We start from the raw sequence: 19,796 nt of genomic DNA, 5'->3' as shown, positions 1-19,796 counted from the left end.
GGGCATAGATACGGTGGATGGTCACCGTCTTTTCCCCAGGATAGTGGAGTCTGAAACTAGAGGGCACGGGTTTAAGGTGAGAGAGGAAAGATTTAAAGGGGACTTGGGCAACTTTTTCACACAGAGGGAAGTGGGTTTATGGAACGAGCTGCCCAGAGGGAGTGGTAGACACGGGTTAAATTACAATGTCTAGAAGACACTTGGACAGGTACATGGATAGAAATGGTTGAGAGGGATATGGGCAGGTGTGTGTATGTGTGTCTGCGCAGGTGTGTGTGTGTGTGGGTCGATGCAGGCAAGTGGGACTAGCTCAGGTAGGTAACTTGGTCATCATGGATGAGTTGGGCCAAAAGGCCAGTTTCTGCACTCTATAACTCTCTGACTCCGTGACTGTGATTCTAGAATTCCTTTGCCAATCCTCACTACACCACTCTCCTCCTCGAAACTTCAACCACGTGTTTGGTCACGCATCCATTAGCGTGCTGTAGTCTGCCGAGGCTTTCTACCAGGTTAAGGGATCTGTACACATACGAGCTGCCGTAAGAATCTGTCAAACACCAACCCAGATCAAATGCTGTGTTCCAGCACAGCCTCAAGTGTGTCTCCTGGTGTACAACAGAGGTACTGCACTGCTGCCCAATCGGTAAAAAAAACCCTTACAATTGTCTTTTGATCATCATGGTTAAGACTTATTGCCCATCTCTAAAATGGCAGGTCAGAAAACTGAGCAGAGTATAAACGTCAGCAATACTGAAAGATTACTACAGAAGGAAATATTAGAAGGGACATCTAAGAGAATCTTAGATAGACACATGAATGATAGAAAAATAGGGGGCTATGTGGGAGGGAAGGGTTAGATAGATCTTAGAGCAGGATAAAATGTCGGCACAACATTGTGGGCTGAAGGGCCTGTACTGTGCTGTAATGTTCTATGTTCTAATATGACATAAAGCTTGGCAGAAATACGAAACTAAATATGAAGTGTTTCTGTCGAAAACTGCATTGTAATGCTTTGAAATGTTGTTTGTATTTTTCTGATGCACTCCACATTAGAAATGTAAAATTCTGACTGACAATGGGGGAAGGATACTTGATTTCCTGCACAGTGTGTTGCTAGGGTATTGAGTATCCTGACCTGCAGCTCCAGCTGTAGAATTGGGGGGGTAGCTTTTTATAGGGAAGCCAATTAATTACAAGAAGAATGAACTGAGAGGTTATGGAGTTGGTCCAGGGGAATGGCTTGCACATACGTGTGTTTGTGCATATGTGTCTCTATGTGTACATATGTGTGTGTGAGTGCATGTGCGCCTGCCAGTGTCTGTGTGTCTTCCAGTCAAGAGGCGTGTGCAGAGTTGGTCACTGAACACTTTATGCCTTGTCCACCATTCACTGAGATCGTGGCCGACCTGTTACCTCAGCACCACTTTCCTGCACTAACCCCATATCCCTCAATATCTTCCTCTGTCTTGAAGGTATCAAAGGCTATCCATGGCCCATTTGGGTAGAGAATTCCAAAGATTCACTGTACGTTGGGTGAAAAAACTTTCTCATCTCTGTCCTCATCTGACCCCCTATTTTGAGGTTGTGAATCTGGTTCCAGACACCCCAACCAGGGGAGATGATATCTCTGCATCTTGTCTGTCAAGCCCCATAAGAATGTTGTTTCAATGAGATCTCCTCTTATTCTTCTAACTTCTGGAGAAGACGGGCTCAGTATGCTTCAGGACAAACTCACCATCCAGGGAATCAAACCGGAATCTTGCATCAATTTTGACTGTGGAGAAATATCTGTATATTGGGAGTTGGGAGGGAGGGAAGAACACGGGATAAATTATTAAAAACACCCACTGGGGTAGTGGTACAAAGCAAGTTATTGAAGCTTTGGGTGGACAAGTCTCTGCTCCTAATGGACTTCATCCTGGGTTCCTAATAGAAACAACCAGTGAGTTGGTTTTAGTTTTCTGAAATCCCCGAGATTTTGGGGATGGTTCCGTGAAATTGTGAAATAGCAAATATTACTCCTTTATTCCCAAAGTGGAGGGAGACAGAAAGCAAGAATTCACAGGCCAGTTGGCTTAACATCTGTCAGTGGGAAAATATTAGATTGTTCTTGTTGAAGATGTTATGGCAGTAAACTTAGAAAAATCCGAGGTCAAAGTCAACATGGTTTTGTGAAAGAGAAATCATGTTTGAAGAATTTATTGGCGTTCCTTCAAAAAGTAACATGCTGTGGATAAAGGGGGTCCTGTGGATGCACTAAGATTTCCAGAAATCGTTTGATGAAGTGCCACATCAAAAGTTATTGTCGGAAGTGAAAGCACAAGGTGCGGGAGGTAACCGAATGGTGTGGTAGAAGACTCCTGGCTCGGTAACAGGAAACAGAGTATGCGTGTCCAGTGAGAGGGTGCGGAGCTGTGAGATGCTGAGGGTCCTGGTGTTTGAATCGCGAGTACAACACGTAATTGGAAAACCTAACATTGTTTATTGCTGGGCAAATTGAGAGAGACGTAGTGAGACTAATGCTTCGGTTATATCGGGTGTTGGTGGGACCATGTCTTCACTGTTGGCCTCTTATTTAAGGAAGAAAGTTAATGCATTGTTCAGAGAAGATTCACTGGACTAATACCTGGAATGAGCACGTTACCTTGTGAGGAAAGGTTGGACAGACTAGACTTGTATCTGCTGGAGCCTGGAAGGGCAAGAGGGCAGGACTGAAGTATAGAAGATCCTGAGGGGTTTCAACAGGATGTGATGTTTCCTTGTGGGAGAATTGAGAACCGGGAGTCACTGCTTAAAAACTAACTAAGACAAAGATAAGGCAATTTTTTTCTCTTGTGGTAGTGTTTGGAACTCTCTTCCTGAAAGGGTATTGGAAGCAGTATTTGAGCGAGATCGAGGCAGGGAGATCCTTTCTAAGCGAAGGGGTGAAAGGTTCCTGGGGATTGGTGGACATGCAGCATTGAGGTCGGACATAATCATATTAAAGATTATAGCCTACTCCTGCTCCTAATTTGTACGTTAATGTTGTCCCTGAACTGTGGCACAGCCAAATGTCCAGTAACAACCTGCATTTTTATAGTGGAGTAAGATCACAAGGCATTTCACAGCATTATCAAAAATGGCGATGAGACTCTGAGACGTGACCTGCAGGAGCGTTGTAAAGGAGAGAGAACAAAGGAGCTACTGGAGGGACTCGGCGGGTCGAGCAGCATCTGTGGGGGGTGGGGAGGAAGGAGTTGTCGGGGTTTTGAATCAAAACCCTGCACGAGTCCTGATGAGTTGGCTCCACCCGCTGAGCTCCTGCAGCAGGTTGTGTTTTGCTCCAGATTCCAGCATCTGCGATCTCTCAAGTCTTCATTGCAAAGGTATTGGTTTATTATTATCAATTGTATCGAGGTACAGTGAAAAACTTGTCTTACAAACCGATCGTACAGGTCAATTCATTATACAGTGCAGTTACATTGAGTTAGTGCAGAGTGCATTGAGGCAGTACAGGTAAAAAACAATAACAGTACAAAGTGTCACAGCTACAGAGAAAGTGCAGTGCAATAAGGTGCAAGGTCAGAACAAGGTAGATCGTGAGGTCAGAGTCCATCTCATTGTATAAGGGAGCCGTTCAATAGTCTTATCACAGTGGGTCCTTGAGCCTGGTGGTACGTGCCCTCAGGCTCCTGTATCTTGTGCCTGATGGGAGAGGGGAGAAGAGAGAATGACCTGGGTGGGTGGGGTCTTTGATTATGCTGGCTGCTTCACCAAGGCAGCGAGAGGTAAAGACAGAGTCCAAGGAGGGGAGGCTGGTGTCCGTGATGCTCTGGGCTGTGTCCACAACTCTCTGCAATTTCTTGCTGTCCTGGGCAGAGCAGTTGCTGTACCAAGCCGTGATGCATCCAAAAGGGGAGAGATGGTTATGGAGGTATCTGCAGAGAGGCCTTAACTGCTGGAGGGGCTCCTGCCAAAGGTGTGAGGCGTGGAGATCGGGGGTTGGCGGAGCGCAGGGGTCTCAGAGGGTTTGGGTGCTGGAGGGGGTTACAGAGAAAGTGAGGATGAAGTGGAGGCTTGGAAGACGAAGTTAAGATTATATTCCAGCAATCGACTAAAGTCATGCAACGTGGGAACGGTCCACCATTTACAGTAATCCTACCCTACTCCTATTTTACTCCCCACCACCCTACCCCCTCCCCCTCCCCCCGATTCACGTAGATACAAGGACAATTTACAGTAGCCAATTAACCTCTTGGGGATATGGGAGAAAACCCACCCGGTCACAGGGATAATGTGTAAACTCCACGCAGACAATGCCCGAGGTCAGCATCGAACCTGGGTCCCTGGGGTTGTGAGGCAGCGGCTGTACCCGCTGCGCCGCTCTGCCTTCAACCGAGGCACAACAGGACTGGAAGTCAATGTAGGCGGGCAAGCACAAGGTCAATGGGTGAATGGAGAGCAGTTATACATCTGATGAAACTCAGATGTCTTCCCCCCCCTCCCCCACTCAAAAGTTCCACCCCACCCTCATTGTTCACCGGTGTACCCACTCCACTGACTCCTGGCCTGTCTCCTTTCCCCTTCCAGAGCCGAGAGGCGGAGAATCTCTACACCGGGATCCAGAGCGGGAACTACGACGTCCGCTTTGAGTCACTGAAGGGGCTGGCTGTCCTCTCCAAGGACATCACCTTTGCCCAGGAGTTCATCAGTAAGGACGGGATCGCCGTGCTGGTCCGCATTGTGGAGAATGGCAATGAGTGAGTATGGAGCTGGGCAATGCACAAAGGGACACTTCATCCTCCCCCTGACCCTTGCAGTCTGATTTCGCCCCCATCCCCAGCAACAATACCCTCCTTCCTTAGGACACCAATAACCTGGACCCTGAGGTCCCAAGAGGAGAAATTGCCCGCTGCCCACAAAGAGATACCCCCCAGCCCTAAAACAAGGCCCTAATACTGCCCCTAACAAACTCACAGTCGGTGCATCAATCCCTACATAACGCTTTGGTATTGATTTATTCTTGTCACTTGTACTGAGGTACAGTGAAAAACATACTGATCGTACAGGTCAATTCATTACACAGTGCAGTTACATTGAGTTAGTACAGAGTGCATTGAGGTAGTACAGGTAAAAACAATAACAGTCCAGAGTAAAGTGTCACAGCTACAGAGAAAGTGCAGTGCAATAAGGTGCGAGGTCACAACAAGGTAGATCATGAGGTCAGAGTCCATCTCATTGTATAAGGGAACCGTTCAATAGTCTTATCACAGTGGGGTAGAAGCTGTCCTTAAGCCTGGTGGTACGTGCCCTCAGGCTCCTGTATGTTCTACCTAATGAAAGAGGAGAGAAGAGAGGACCCAAAACTCCTCAATCTGTCCCCCGACAACCGATGCCCTGAACACCAGATATGATTCAGACAGATGGAGGCAGATTTTAAAATAAATTACACTGTTGATTTGAGCATAACTGATCCCAGCCTCCCAAACCAGCCCACTTCTCCTCCGAATTATTAAACATGACTGCTCCTTCAACAGCGTCTTTTAAACAAACCGATACTTAGCATGAACTCTCCAATATAAATGGGGATATAAAGGTGAGTGGGATTGGACGAAGGAAATGAAGAATGTGGATCAGATCAAGGCGGTGTTGAGGCTGATCCTTGTACAACTGAGTTTTAACTAATACTGGCATGGAACAGAAGATGAAAAAAGGCACATTTTTTATGGAGGTGCAACTACCTGTCCCGTGTTAACTGTGATGAGTTCCAGTTACTAGGGGAGACAAGATATGCTGTTATCTGGACTGTAAAACAAACTGCTGGGGGAGCTCAGTGGGTCAGGCAGCATCTGTGGAGGCAGAGGGATGGTCGACGTTTTGGGTTGGCACCCTGCATCAGGACCAATCAGTTATTAAATGGTTTTATGAAAAGTGCAGCTACCAGAACCTTAGACATCTCAGTGATGAGTTTGTATTGAAGTCTGTTTCTCAGCCTGTACTTCCATGGCACTGTACTCAGACAGACTACAGCCAACAATGCTGAGTTTGCCAAGCCTGCTCCTATGTTTAAGATCAGTTTTAAGTGTTGGGGTTGGCTCAGTCACACCCACCTGGGGTAAGAAGGCTGTGGACTGAATCCCACTTGAGATGTATTTAGCCCTGTGCCTTTCAGATGAGCCATGGTGTTTGACTGCGTTAAGGGTTGGGGCGCTATAGTTAATTCACCCATTGTCCTCTCAGCTCTCATCACGATCGATCTGAAGGTCCTACATTTGAACTCGGTACATTGAAGCGATAATCTGTGTACCAAACATTCACCATTTCTGAGCTGACAAATACCACACTCAGGCACAAAAGGACAAATACCACACTCGGGCACAGAGGGTGCGCCTCCGAAGTCAGTTGGGACATGTTGCTGGAGATGTACCAACTGAGCTTTGGCCCAAACGCAGTCAAAGCTTGAATATGTGTAAAAAAGCTCGCGGCCATTACCTTGGCCAGTGGTCAGCTCTGTCTGGCCCAGGACATAATGATGGTGAGCATTTCCATGCAGTACTGAGGGAGCCTGAGGAGTGAGATGTTGAACTGAGGCCCCATCCTCAGAAGTGAAGGGAAGCAGGGAGTTCACCTCAATGTCCTGGCAATCCGTACTGCACCCACAGCACTGATCGAAAGGAACAGCTGATAAACGGGTCAGTAACCACGTTGTATGTTGGCTGAGGGCGTGGGTGAGAGCTGTTTCTGACCTCACAGGAGTGACCTCTTGTCTAGTTCGTGCACGGGCTGGGTCATGTCTGATCTCATGGAGATACAAGTATGATGTTTCTTAGTGAAACTTACTGAGTGTCATAGAGTCCTACAGCACAGAAACAGACTGTTCAGCCCAATTCGTCCATGCTGACCAAGTCGTCGACGTGAGCTAGTCCCATTTGCCTGCATTTGGCCCATATCCCTTTAAACCCTTCCTATCTCTGTATCTGTTTAAATGTCTTTCAAACGTTGTTATTGAATCTGCATCCATCACTTCCTCTGGCAGCTCGTTCCATACGCCCACCGCCCTCTGTGTGAAAACATTGCCCCTCAGGTGCCTTTTAAATCTTTCCCCTCTCACCTTAAACCTCTGCCCTCTAGTTTTGGTTTCCCCTACCCTGGGGAAAAGACTGTGACCATTCCACTTATCTATGCCCCTCATGACTTTATAAACCTCTATAAGGTCACCTCTCAGCCTCCTACACTCCAGGGAAGAAAGCCCCAGCCTATCCAGCCTCTCCTTATAACTCAAGCCCTCCGGTCCCGGTAACATCCATGTGAATCTTTCCTGCCCCGTCTCCAGCTCAGTGACATCCTTCCTATAGCTGGGCGACCAGAACTGCACGCAGTAACAGCTGGTGGAGCTGCTGCCTCACAGATCCAGCAGCCCAGGTTCAATCCTCGCCTCAGGTGCTGTCTGTGTGGAGTTTGCACGTTCTCCCTGTGACTGCGTGGATTTTTTCTGGGTGCTCCAGTTTCTTCCCACATCCCAACGACGTGCGGGTTGGGAGGTTAGTCGACCACTGTAAGTTGCCCCCAGTGTGTGGGTGAGTGGTAGAACCTGGGGGGAGTGCATGAGAATGTGGTATTAATGTAGGATGAGGGTAAATAGGTCTTTGATCGTTGTAGACTCAGTGGGGTGAAGGGCATGTCTCTTTTTTTCTTTTTCAATCTTTTCATTAAGTTTCAAATTAATACACATAGCAATAGTGGTTATACACATGGTGTGAAGGGATCGGGATTACAATAACAAGTTGACATATACACTCACACGGAGTAAAATATATAATCTGAACCTCCCAATCTCTTACTAAGTGAACATGATACAAAAGAATTTGAAAAGAAATTTGACTATATGGAAAGAGAACCCCCAAATTTAAAAAAAAAACAAAAGCAAACCAAAAACTTCAAAAAAAAGCTGGACTGTTATTTCTTCGGTTAAAAAAACATCATTATGTCGTTAACTCCGCTCCTCTATATTCAAATAAAAGGTTATTGAAAGGGATTCGAGAAAGGTCTGCTTACATCATATGGAAATACTGAGTAAATGGGCTCCAAACTTCCTCAAATTTAAGCGAAGGATCAACAGTACCTCTCCTAATTTTTTTCTAAGTTGAAACATGTTATAGTTTGAGAAAGCCATTGAAATGTGGTGGGAGGTATTGGATCCTTCCATTTAAATAGGATGGATCTCTTGGCCATTAATGTAACAAATGCAATCATACGACAAGCTGAAGCGGATAGATGGCCAGAATCCATCATTGGTAGCCCAAAAATTGCAGTAATAGGATGAGGTTGTAAATCGATATTCAATACAGTTGAGATAATATTAAAAATGTCTTTCCAGTATTTTTCCAAAAGAGGACAGGACCAAAACATATGTGTCAGGGAAGCCACCTCCGAATTACATCTGTCACATATAGGGTTTATATGGTGATAAAAACGGGCTAACTTATCCTTAGACATATGGGTCCTGTGAACCACCTTAAGCTGTATCAAAGAGTGTCTGGCACACATTGAAGATGTATTAACTAATTGGAGAATTTTCTTCCATGTCTCTGTAGGTAAAAGAATCTGAAGTTCTGTTTCCCATTCATTCTTAATTTTATCAAATGTCTCTGGACATATTTTCATGATCAGATCATAAATTATTGCTATCAAGCCCTTCTACTAAGGATTAAAACCTGAAATTTTTTCTGTAGTTTCAATTTTATGTGGTATTGGAAAAGTAGGTATAAGGGCATGTCTCCATGCTGCATCTCTCTGTGATACATTCCAATCTTCTAGGGACACTCCAGTCCCTCTGCCCTTTGACTGTTCGCTCTGTTACACACTCAGTCGTTGTCAAACAGGTTCTGTGACGACTTCTTGTGTCTTTCAGCACTGGCGAAAGTCTGGCCCACACTCTGAACGCATTCATTGAGCTAATGGAACACGGCGTTGTCTCCTGGGAAACGCTCACCCCTGTTTTCATTAAGAAGGTAAGCCTCCAGTTTAAAATTCGAAAAACTGCTGGAAGTCTGAAATAAAAATAGAAAAAATGCTGAAGCACTCAGCAAGCTACTCAAAGTCGAGGTTATCGTCACATGCAAAAGTAAGTGTACGCACAGGGGCAACGAAAAACCTACTTGCAGCAGCATCACAGGCAAATAGCATCAGATACACAACACAAGAAAAACATAAAGTAAACCTAAATTATACACAAGAAAAACTAAGTAAGCATAAATTATACACAATTTTTACAAGAAAGAACACAATTAGAACAAATAAAATCAAAGTCCATTTTAGTGCAAAGTGGTCATAGTGTTGCTAAACTGTAGTGATTAGGGTTGTGCTGGTTGGTTCAAGAACCGAATGGTTGAAGGGAAGTAGCTGTTTCTTGAACCTTGTGGGAGTCAGACAGCATTGGCGGAGAGAGGAACAGGGTTAACGCTTCAAGTCACCCAGTTTCCTGTGAGATGTGGGTGTCACTGGGTTAGCCTGCACATCGGGATCTACACTGTGTCGGTTTTTAGAGGAGAGAAATAGGCAGCCTCTTTCACCACGGTATAGATATGGAGGTCCACTTTGCACAGCGGGTAGCCCCCTGGTGATCGCACCACCTGCTCTGATGATAAGGTATTGTGATGCTGGTCTGTGCTGTGTAGGAAGTTCTCAGTCTGAGCTGTGGACTTCCTGGTCCTAGGTAGGTTAGCACATGTACAGTGTGAGGTGGTGGGAGATCGGGGCGGGATTTTATTCCCAAATAGAAAATGCAAGTTTAAGTTAGTCAGGGGAGCACCAAAGCCAAACGTTATCCTGTCACCAAATGGGGAGGGTGGGGTGGCACTGGGGTGGGTCAGGGTTTGGGGGTCACTGTCTCGAACATCAGTCAGGTCTGGCTGCCTGCCACAGTACTGCAGCGATGGTGTCCTGTCGGGTTCCCTCCAAGTTGTAGTCAGTGGGGAGAGGGGCACCATTCATTGGTTGGTCGGGTGGAACGGGATGACCAGGGGAAGGGTGAACGGACCCCACTGTCAATGAGAATGTAACCTTCCACAGCTGAGCAAGCCAGTCAGCCTTGGAGGGAAGTAACACGCTGTGGTCATGTGGCAATCTCACTGGATGGCTGGGAATTAGTAACAACCTACCCGTTTTCCGAGGCTGGGGAGTAACCACGGGACCGTCCTGAATCGGTTTCAGAAAGATCGACACCCACCCTCGGCCAGTAGCCGGGGCTCCCCATGCTTGCCGTCCAAGGTGTTAGGGATTATTCTGGAGTTATGAAATTATGGATAGCAGATATTAATTAAAATGCAAACCAGTCTTCAGGAAGTAAAACCGGTTCACAATTTAAATGATACTTTAAGGCTATTGAAACTGATCGTTGGGTCTGGGACATACTGATTCTGTACCACTGAAGCTATGCAGAGGAAAACAATAGGTGAATGAGAAACAAAGGACTGTGGATGCTGGAATCCAGATGAAAAACACTACGATGCTGGAGGAACTCAGCAGGCCAGGCAGCATCCATGGAGAAAAACAGGCGGTCAACGTTTTGGGTCAGGAGCCTTCTCCTGAAGAAGCGTCCTGACCTGGAATGTTGACCACCTGCTTTTCTCCACGGATGCTGCCTGGCCTGCTGAGTTCCTCCAGCATCGTAGTGTTTTTCATTCACAATAGATGAATGTTCATGCTAATTGGTGCTCATTGAAAACTTCAGGGAAGACACTAAGTGGTCATCTCCTGCATTAACACATTGTTGAAGGTGTATCCCTGCCAGTTAATGTAAGATATTTATTTATTAGTCACACGTACATTGAAACACACAGTGAAATGCATCTTTTTGTGTTACTGAGAATGTGCTAGGGGGCAGCCTGCAAGTGTCGCCACACTTCCGGCGCCAACATAGCACGCCCACAACTTCCTAACCTGTACATCTTTGGAATGTGGGATGAAACCGGAGCACCCGGAGGAAACCCACACAGACACGGGGAGAACGTACAAACTCCTTACAGGCAGCAGAACCCAGGTCACTGGCGCTGTAATAGCATTATGCTAACTGCTATGCTACCGTGCAGTTCAGGGCAGGGTCTGTTTTGTCACTTAATATTCTGGCAAGTTGTACATTCAGGGAGCCATCCCTCAACAATGTAACAAGAGAGGCAATGCAAGAGATTCTGCAGATGCTGGAATCTGGAGCAACACACACAAAATGCTGGCGGAACTCAGCAGGTCAGGCAGCATCTACGGAGGGAAGTAAACAGTCGACGTTTCAGATCGAGACCCTTCACCAGTCCTGATGAAGGATCTCAACCTGAAAGGTCAACTGTTTATTTCCCTCTGTAGATGCTGCCTGAGCTGCTGAGTTCCGCCAGCATTTTGTGTTTGTGTGTGTGTAGCAAAAGAGGTATATTTTGGATGTCTAACAGCCCATTAAACACCACTGTCTTATCCGCTTCTACCACTACCCCTGGCAGCTCATTCCAGGCACCTACCCCGCACATCTCCTTTAAACTTTCCCCCTCTCACCTTAAATGCGTGCCCTCTAGTATTTGACATTGCTACCCTGGGAAAAAGGATTCTGACTGTCTACCCAATCTATGCCTCTTGTAATTTTATAAACATCTATCAGGTCTCCCCTCAGCCTCTGACGTTCCAGAGAAAATGACCCAAGTTTGTCCAACCTCTCCTCCTAGCTCATACCCTCTAATCCAGGCAGCATCCTAGAAAACCTCTTCTGCACCCTTTCTGAAACCTCCACATCCTTCCTGTAATGGGGCAACCAGAACCGTACACAATACTCCAAGTGCATCCTAACCAAGGTTTCGTACAGCTGCAACATCCTTAGTCTTATACTCAGTGCCCCGACCACTGAAGGAAAGTATGCCTATGCCTTCTTTACCACCCTATCTACTTGCATGGCCACTTTCAGGGAGCTATGGACTTGTACCCCAAGATCCCTCTGTACATCAATGCTGTTAAAGGTCCTGACACTGACTGTATACCTTCCCCTTACATTCGATCTCCCAAAGTGCAACACCTCACACTTGCTTGGATTAAACTCCCAAGAGTTTCGAGTCTGTAGAGGGAACTGTCCTCTGTATTTTACCCTGTGTTGTCCCCGGCCTGGAGGTGTTTGGTGGGACAGTATGGAGAGAACCTTACGCTCAGTACCTAAACTGTGCTGTGTCTATCCTTGGAGGGTTTAGAACCATAGAACCATAAAGCACAAAACAGGCCCTTCGGCCCACCATGTTGTGCCGTCCGTCAAACCACCCTCACACTATCTAACCCTTCTAGCATTTGGCATTTCCACACTGGGAAAAAGACTGACTATCTACCTGCTCCAGAGAAAACAGTCCAAGTTTGTTCAACCTCTCCTTATGGCTAATATTTTCTAATCCAGGCAACATCCTGGTGAACCTCTTCTGCACACTCTCCAAAGTATCCACATCCTTCCTATACTGCACACAGAATTTCAAAAGTGGATTAACCATAGTTTCATACAATTGTAACTCGACTTCCTAACTTTTATATTCAATACCCCAAGCGATGAAGGCAAGCATGCTGTACACCTTCTTGGTGGTTAACTTTGAAGGAGCTGCAGCTCAGACATTCTTGTTTCACGGATTAATTAGGAATAAAATAAACTGAAGCAAGAAAAGAGCGAAAGACCACTGTGGGCTGCAGCACTGTAACCTTCCACCTTTAGCCTCTGACCTTCTTTGCACCTGTCTAGATTGCAGGCTTCGTGAACAAGTCTGCCATGGATGCATCGATCCAGCAGTTGTCCCTGGCCATCCTGGAGAGCATGGTGCTCAGCAGCAGCTACCTGTTTCAGCTGGTGAAGAACGAGGTGACCCTCGACAGGCTGATCTCTCACCTACAAGTGTAAGTGGCAGTCAGAGCAAATCAGCAGCCCGCCCCCTTTCCAGCAACCCCGCACTCGTTCCCAAACAGGAGATGACTGACTCGGGCACAAGTTCCAGTTTCCTCGCAATGGTGAGGACAGCTATGGGCTGGGGCTTTCCAGCTGTTGGCCACGGTAGGTGCAGGGTCTATATTCATGGCAGTGGTCCTGGGATAAGCTTTTGGAAATGGTTGTCCAAGTGCTTTATTGGCTGCAGTGGACAGAGCAATGCAGAACATGGAACAGTACAGCGCAGGAGCAGGCCCTTCGGCCCACGATGTTGTGCTGACCTAATTAAGATATCTTTATTAGTCACATGTACATTGAAACACACAGTGAAATGCATCTTCTGCGTAGAGTGTTCTGGGGGCAGCCCGCAAGTGTCACCACGCTTCTGGCGCCAACATAGCAGGCCCACAACTTCCTAACCCACATGTCTTTGGAATGTGGGAGGAAACCGGAGCACCCGGAGGAAACCCACGTAGACACATGGGAGAATGTACAAACTCCTTACAGACAGCGGCAGGAATTGAAGCCAGGTTGCAGGCACTGTAAAAGCATCACGCTAACTGCTACACTACTGTGCCTGCCCTAGTAATTAAACTAGTAATTAATGCCTACCTAAACTAGTTCCTTCTGCCTACACAACGTCCATATCCCTCCATCCCTGCATATCCATGTGTCTATCTAAGAGCCTCTTAAAACACCTCTATCATATCTGCCGCCACCACCACCCCTGACAGTGCATTTCAGGCACCCACCAATCTCTGTGTAAAAGGAAAACTTGCCCCGCACATCTCCTTTGACCTTGCCCCCTCTCACCTTAAATGCATGCCCTCTAGTACTAGATGTTTCAACCCTGAAAAAAAGATGCCAACTGTCTATTCAACCTCTCCTTACAACACATGCCCTCTAATCCAGGCAGCATCCTGGTGAACCTCTTCTGCACCCTCTCCAAAGCCTCCACATCCTTCCTGTAATGTGGTGATCAGAACTGAATACAATACTCCAGATAAGGCCTAACCAGAGTCTGAAAAAGCTGGAACTTAACTTCCTGATTCTTGAACTCGATGCCTCGACTAATAAAGGCAAGCATGCCGTACACCTTCTTTACCACCCTATCGACTTGTGCAGCCACTTTCAGGGAGTCTGCCTTCAACCCACAGATAGAAGGCCATGGAATATTGGATTGCACTGGTAGCTTCCAGAAGCCGTGCTTGATATGAGGATTGTCTGAACAAAGGTCTTTGGGTGGCCACTCTCCTTCCACTGTTTTCCAAAACACTCCAAACCTTATTAGAACATGGAACATCACAGCACAGTACAGGCCCTTCAGCCCACAATGTTGTGCTGACATTTCATCCTGCTCTAAGATCTATCTAACCCTTCCCTCCCACATAGCCCTCCATTTTTCTATCATTCATGTGCCTACCTAAGAGTCTCTTAAATGTCCCTAATGTATCTGCCCCCACAACCTCTGCTGGCAGTGCGTTCCATGCACCCACCATTCTGTGTAAAAAAAACTTACCTCTTGACATCTCCCTTGTACCTTCCTCCAATCACCTTAAAATTATGCCCCATTGTGTTAGCCATTGTCGCCCTGGGAAAAAGTCTCTGACTGTCCACTCGATCTATGCCTCTTCTCATCTTGTACACCTCTATCAAGTCACATCTCATCCTCCTCCTCTCCAAAGAGAAAAGCCCTAGCTCACTCAACCTATCCTCAGAAGACAGCTCTGTTGTGGAGCCGGCTCTTCCCCACACCTGAGGGGCTCCCACTGATGTTCCTGAGGGTGGAGGTCACTCCCTCCCCTCCATAACCTGGAGAACTTCTTCCTGCCTTCCTTGGGTGGTATCAAGTAGTGGTCCTGATTCTCACTACCAGCGCACTGTGTCCTCTTTAGTAGACCCCAATGTTGCCTGGATGTGCTGCTTTAATCATTCACCAACACACAGTACTAGATGTTGCGTATCCTCCCCTCTCCCTTCCCGCAGCAGTGAGGCAGCCGTGTGCATTGATCTGAGTCCCACACTATCCAGTTTCCACCTGGAATTGTTTCGAGCCAAGAGCTCTGGAAAGGAACTCCTGGGAAGCAGGAGAGAAATCCAAGGCAAAAGTCACCCTTGTAATTCTGGGACTCCCTTCTTGCAAAGGCTCTGGTTCCGAGGGGCTGATTAAAACCTTCAATGCTGAGATCAGTCGAGTGACTTTTAGATCAGGGTGGGGAGGGGAGTGGCTTCATCTGGGGCTCTGACTCACCATTAGTCATTTACATGATTCGGAAATAAGCCACTTGTCCCAACTGGTCTGTGTCAGAGTCTACGCTCCTGAGTCATATCCCACCCAAACGATCAACACATCCTCCTGTTCCTGTGCTTAACCAGCTTCCCCTGCAAGGCATTACTTGCCTCCAGTACCATAGGTGGCAGTGCAATCTACACGAGTCAGACAGCATGGAAACAGGCCCTTCAGCCCAAGGTATCTATGCCAACCATCATACCCCACTTGCCTGCATTAATTCCACATCCCTCCATGCTCTGCTCATTCAAGTACCTGTCCAGATGCCTCTTAAGTGTTGTGACTGTTCCTGCCTCCACCACCTCCTCTGGCAGCTCACTCCACATACCAACTACTCTGTGTTTGGAAAGATTTATCCCTTTAGATCCCCTTTAAACCTCCTCCCTCTTGCCTTAAACCTATGCCCTCTAGTTATAGACATACTCATCCCTGCTTCCAGTAGTTGGCAAGGTTCACTGGCCCCGTGGTGTTGAGTGTCTGCTCGTCTTGGCTCTCTACTCTTTGATGGTGAGCTCAACTCTCTGCTCTTTGGCTGAGTCCCGTCTTCTCTTTTCCCTTGCAGGGCAAACCAGATGATCCAGACTAAAGCAATGGCACTGATCATAGCCCTGTTGCTGAGCTCCAATGAGGAGGAGAGGAAGGTATTGTTTCAATCTTTCATACTGGAAGCAGCCCTGAACAACAGGGCACATTGTCACTCCTGAGCTCCGTGGTACAAGCCATAGCACGGACTAGCTCTACACAGTCAACGGCAGTGTGGGCAATGTTACTCCAGTGTGGTGGCGATTGGATGGGGAGGTTTTACACTGTAACAACGTGAAGGAGTTCACACTGTTAAACACAGAGGCAATTGATTTATTATTGCCACATATACCGATATACAGTGAAAAGCTTTTGTTTGCATGCCATCTAGACAGATCATTCCATACATAAGTACATCGAGGTAGTAAAAAGGAAATGAAAAACAGAATGCATATTTTACTGTTACACTTACAAAGTGCAGTCCAGGTAGACAAATGAAGTGCAAGGGCCACGATGAGGTAGATTGGGCTATCAAGAATTCATCTTTAGCGTATGCGAGGTCCGTTCAAGACACTGATAATAGTGGGATAGAAGCTGTCCTTCAGCTCGGTGGTATGTGCTCTCAAGCTTTTGTATCTTCTGCCCAATGGGAGAGGGGGAGAATAGAGAATGACCGGGGTGGGAGGGGTCCTTGATTATGTCGGCTGCTTTCCCGAGGCAGCGGGAAGTGTAGACTGAGTCAGTGGAGGGGAGGCTGGCTTTCGTGATGGACTGGGCTGCGTTCACAACCCTCCATAATTTCTTGCGGTTTTGGGCAGAGCAGTTGCCATACCAAGCCTTGATGCAACTGGATAGGATGCTTTCTATGGTGCATCTGTGAAAATTGGTGAGGGTCATCAGGGACATGCTGAATATCCTTGGCCTTCTGAGGAAGCAGAGGCGTTGGTGCACTTTTTTGACTGCAGCGTCCACATGGCTGGACCAAGACGAATCGTTGGTGATATTTACACCAAGGAGCTTGAAGCTCCCAACCATCTCCACCTCAGCACCATTGACACAGGCAGGGGCGTGTACTCCTAAAGTCAACGACCAGCTCTGTTGTTTTGCTGACATTAAGGGAGAGGTTGCTGTCTTGACATCATGCCACTAGGCTCTCGATCTCCTTCCTGTACTCAGCCTGCCTCAACATCTCCTCCGCACCATCACTGCTTCAGGCTTCAGGGCACGTTCCCCCAATGACTCCATCCAAAGGTGAAAGGTGTTAATAGATAGAACGTAGTGTTACAGATATAATTCACTTTGTTATCAAAGGGGTGGGTTATCAGATAGTCCCATCGGAGGTCGGTTATCGGACAGACACATCAGAGGGGCAGGTTATCGGACGGTGTCTCTTATTATTGATGGTTGCCTCAGTCAGGGCAGGGAAGGGAGAAGCTGGTCACAATGCCTGCCCGGCCATCCTGCTGAGCATTGTGTGCGTGTGTGTGTGTTGGGGGGGCGGGGCGGTGCTGTTGGATGTCAGTGCTATCCTGCCTCTGTGTTTGGGTCATTGAACTGCCACTGAGAACAGCTACCTGACCTATAGTAGGAGAAGCAATGCCTGTGATTGAGCAGAGAGCTAAAGGAGGAAAATGTGGCAGAGGAGAAGGAATAACTGCAGTTAACAACATGTGTTTGGAATTTATCCATTATTCACACTGCATCGATATTTTAATTCCTTAAACCTAAATAAAAAAATCTAATTACCATTCCACAATTTACCCCACGATATCATTGGAGGTAAAAGAGTTGGGGGAGTGGCTTTCCTGATCAGGGACAGTGTCACAGCTGTAGAAAGGGAGGATGTCCTGGAGGGATCGTCCACTGAGTCAGTGTGGGTGGAAGTCAGAAACAGGAAGGGAGCGATCACTCTATTGGTAGTATTCTACAGACCCCCCAATAGCAGCAGCGATGCTGAGGAGCAGATCGGGAGGCAAATTTTGGAAAGGTGCAAATATAACAGGGTTGTTGTCATGGGTGATTTCAACTTCCCTAATATTGATTGGCACCTCCTTAGTGTAAAGGGGATAGATGAGGCAGAGTTTGTTAGGTGTATACAGGAAGGATTCCTGACACAGTATGTGGACAGGCCGACTAGAGGAGAGGCCATACTGGACCTGGTACTACACAATGAGCCTGATCAGGTTTCAGATCTCTGGATGGGAGAGCATTTTGGAGACAGTGACCATAACTCCTTGACCTTTACCATAGCCTTGGAGAGGGACAGGAGCAGACGATATGGGAAAGTATTTAACTGAGGGAGGGGGAATTATGATGCTGTTAGGCAGGAACTTGGGAGCGTAAATTGGGAACAGATGTTCTTGGGAAAGTGCACAGCGGAAATGCAGAGGTCCTTTAAGGAGTACTTGCATGGGGTTCTGGATAAGTTTGTCCCACTGAGGGTAAGGATGGTAGAGCGAAGGGACTGTGGTTGACAAGAGACGTAGAATATCTTGTCAAGAGGAAGAAAGATGCTTACCTGAGGTTTAGAAAGCAAGGATCAGATAGGCCTCTGGAGAGTTACAAGGTAGCCAGGAGGGAGCTTAAGAATGGACTTAGAAGAGCTAGAAGGAGGCATGAGAAGTCCTTGGTGAGTGGGATTAAGGAAAACCCCAAGGCGTTCTACATGTATGTGAAGAATAGGAGGATGACTAAAGTGAGGGTAGGACCCATCAGGGATAAAAGAGGGAACATGTGCCTGGAGTCAGAAGAGGTAGGGGAGGTCCTTAATGAATACTTTGCTTCAGTATTCACCAGAGAGAGAGACCTTGGCGTTTGTGAGGATGGCGTATGACAGGCTGATATGCTCGGGCATGTCGATGTGAGGAAAGAGGATGTGCTGAAAAACATTAGGATAGATAAGTCACCGGGGCCGGATGGGATTTATCCAAGGTTATTACGGGAAGCGAGGGAAGAGATTGCTGTGCCTTTGGCGACGATCTTTGCATCCTCACTGGCCATAGGAGTGGTGCCAGATGATTGGAGGGTGGCAAATGTTGTTCCTTTGTTCAAGAAAGGGAGTAGGGATAACCCAGGGAATTACAGACCAGTGAGTCTTAGTTCAGTGGTGGGCAAATTACTGGAGAAGATTCTTAGAGACAGGATTTATGGACATTTAGAGAAGCACAGGCTGATTAGGGACAGTCAGCATGGCTTTGTGAGGGACAGGTCGTGCCCCACGAGCCTGACTGAATTCTTTGAGGATGTGACAAAGCACATTGATGAAGGGAGAGCAGTGGATGTGGTGTACATGGATATTAGTAAGGTGTTTGATAAGGTTCCTCATGGAAGGCCTATTCAGTAAGTCAGGAGGCATGGGATCCAGGGATCCTTGGCTGTGTGGATTCAGACTTGGCTCGCCCATAGAAGACAGAGGGTGGCGGTAGGTGGAGCGTATTCTACCTGGAGGTCGGTAACCAGTGGTGTTCTGCAGGGATCTGTTCTGGGACCCCTGCTCTTTGTGATTTTTATAAATGACTTGGATGAGGATGTGGAAGGATGGGTTAGTAAATTTGCTGATGATACAAAGGTTGGTGGTGTTGTGGATAGTGTAGAAGGTTGCTGTAGATTACAACAGGATATTGACAAAATGCAGACATGGGCTGAGAAGTGGCAGATGGAATTCAACCCAGAAAAGTGTGAAAATATACAATTTGGGAGATCGAATTTGAAGGGAGAATACAAGGTTAATGGCAGGACTCTTAGTGTTGAGGAACAGAGCGATGTTGGGTCCACGTCCATAAATCCCTCAAGGTGGCTGTGCAGGTCGATAGGGTTGTTAAGAAGGCGTATGGTGTGTTGGCCTTCATTAGACGGGGTACTGAGTTCAAGAGCCATGAGGTGATGTTGCAGCTCTATAGAACTCTGGATAGACCACACTTGGGAGTATTGTGTTCCGTTCTGGTCGCCTCATTGTAGGAAGGATGTGGAAGCTTTAGAGAGGGTACAGAGGAGATTTACCACGATGTTGCTTGGATTGGAGAGCATGTCTTATGAGGATAGGTTGAGTGAGCTAGGGCGTTTCTCTTTGGAGAG

The 19,796-nt window shown here is 47.0% G+C and overlaps 1 protein-coding gene across 1 annotated transcript in view; it reads left to right on the top strand.

The window, feature by feature from the left end:
• elmo3 (engulfment and cell motility 3) overlaps positions 1-19,796 on the top strand; it is a 121,362-nt gene that overhangs the window by 56,334 nt on the left and 45,232 nt on the right. Inside the window, exons 6-9 of the mRNA XM_052028039.1 lie at positions 4,570-4,739; positions 8,891-8,990; positions 12,731-12,882; positions 15,763-15,841. Of these exons, the coding sequence (XP_051883999.1) occupies positions 4,570-4,739; positions 8,891-8,990; positions 12,731-12,882; positions 15,763-15,841 (501 nt within the window). The remainder of the gene's footprint in view (positions 1-4,569; positions 4,740-8,890; positions 8,991-12,730; positions 12,883-15,762; positions 15,842-19,796) is intronic.

This window comes from Pristis pectinata, chromosome 13 (genome assembly GCF_009764475.1).
Source record: "Pristis pectinata isolate sPriPec2 chromosome 13, sPriPec2.1.pri, whole genome shotgun sequence".
Classification (NCBI taxonomy): Eukaryota; Metazoa; Chordata; class Chondrichthyes; order Rhinopristiformes; family Pristidae; genus Pristis; species Pristis pectinata.
This window is presented reverse-complemented; position numbering and strand designations above follow the sequence as displayed.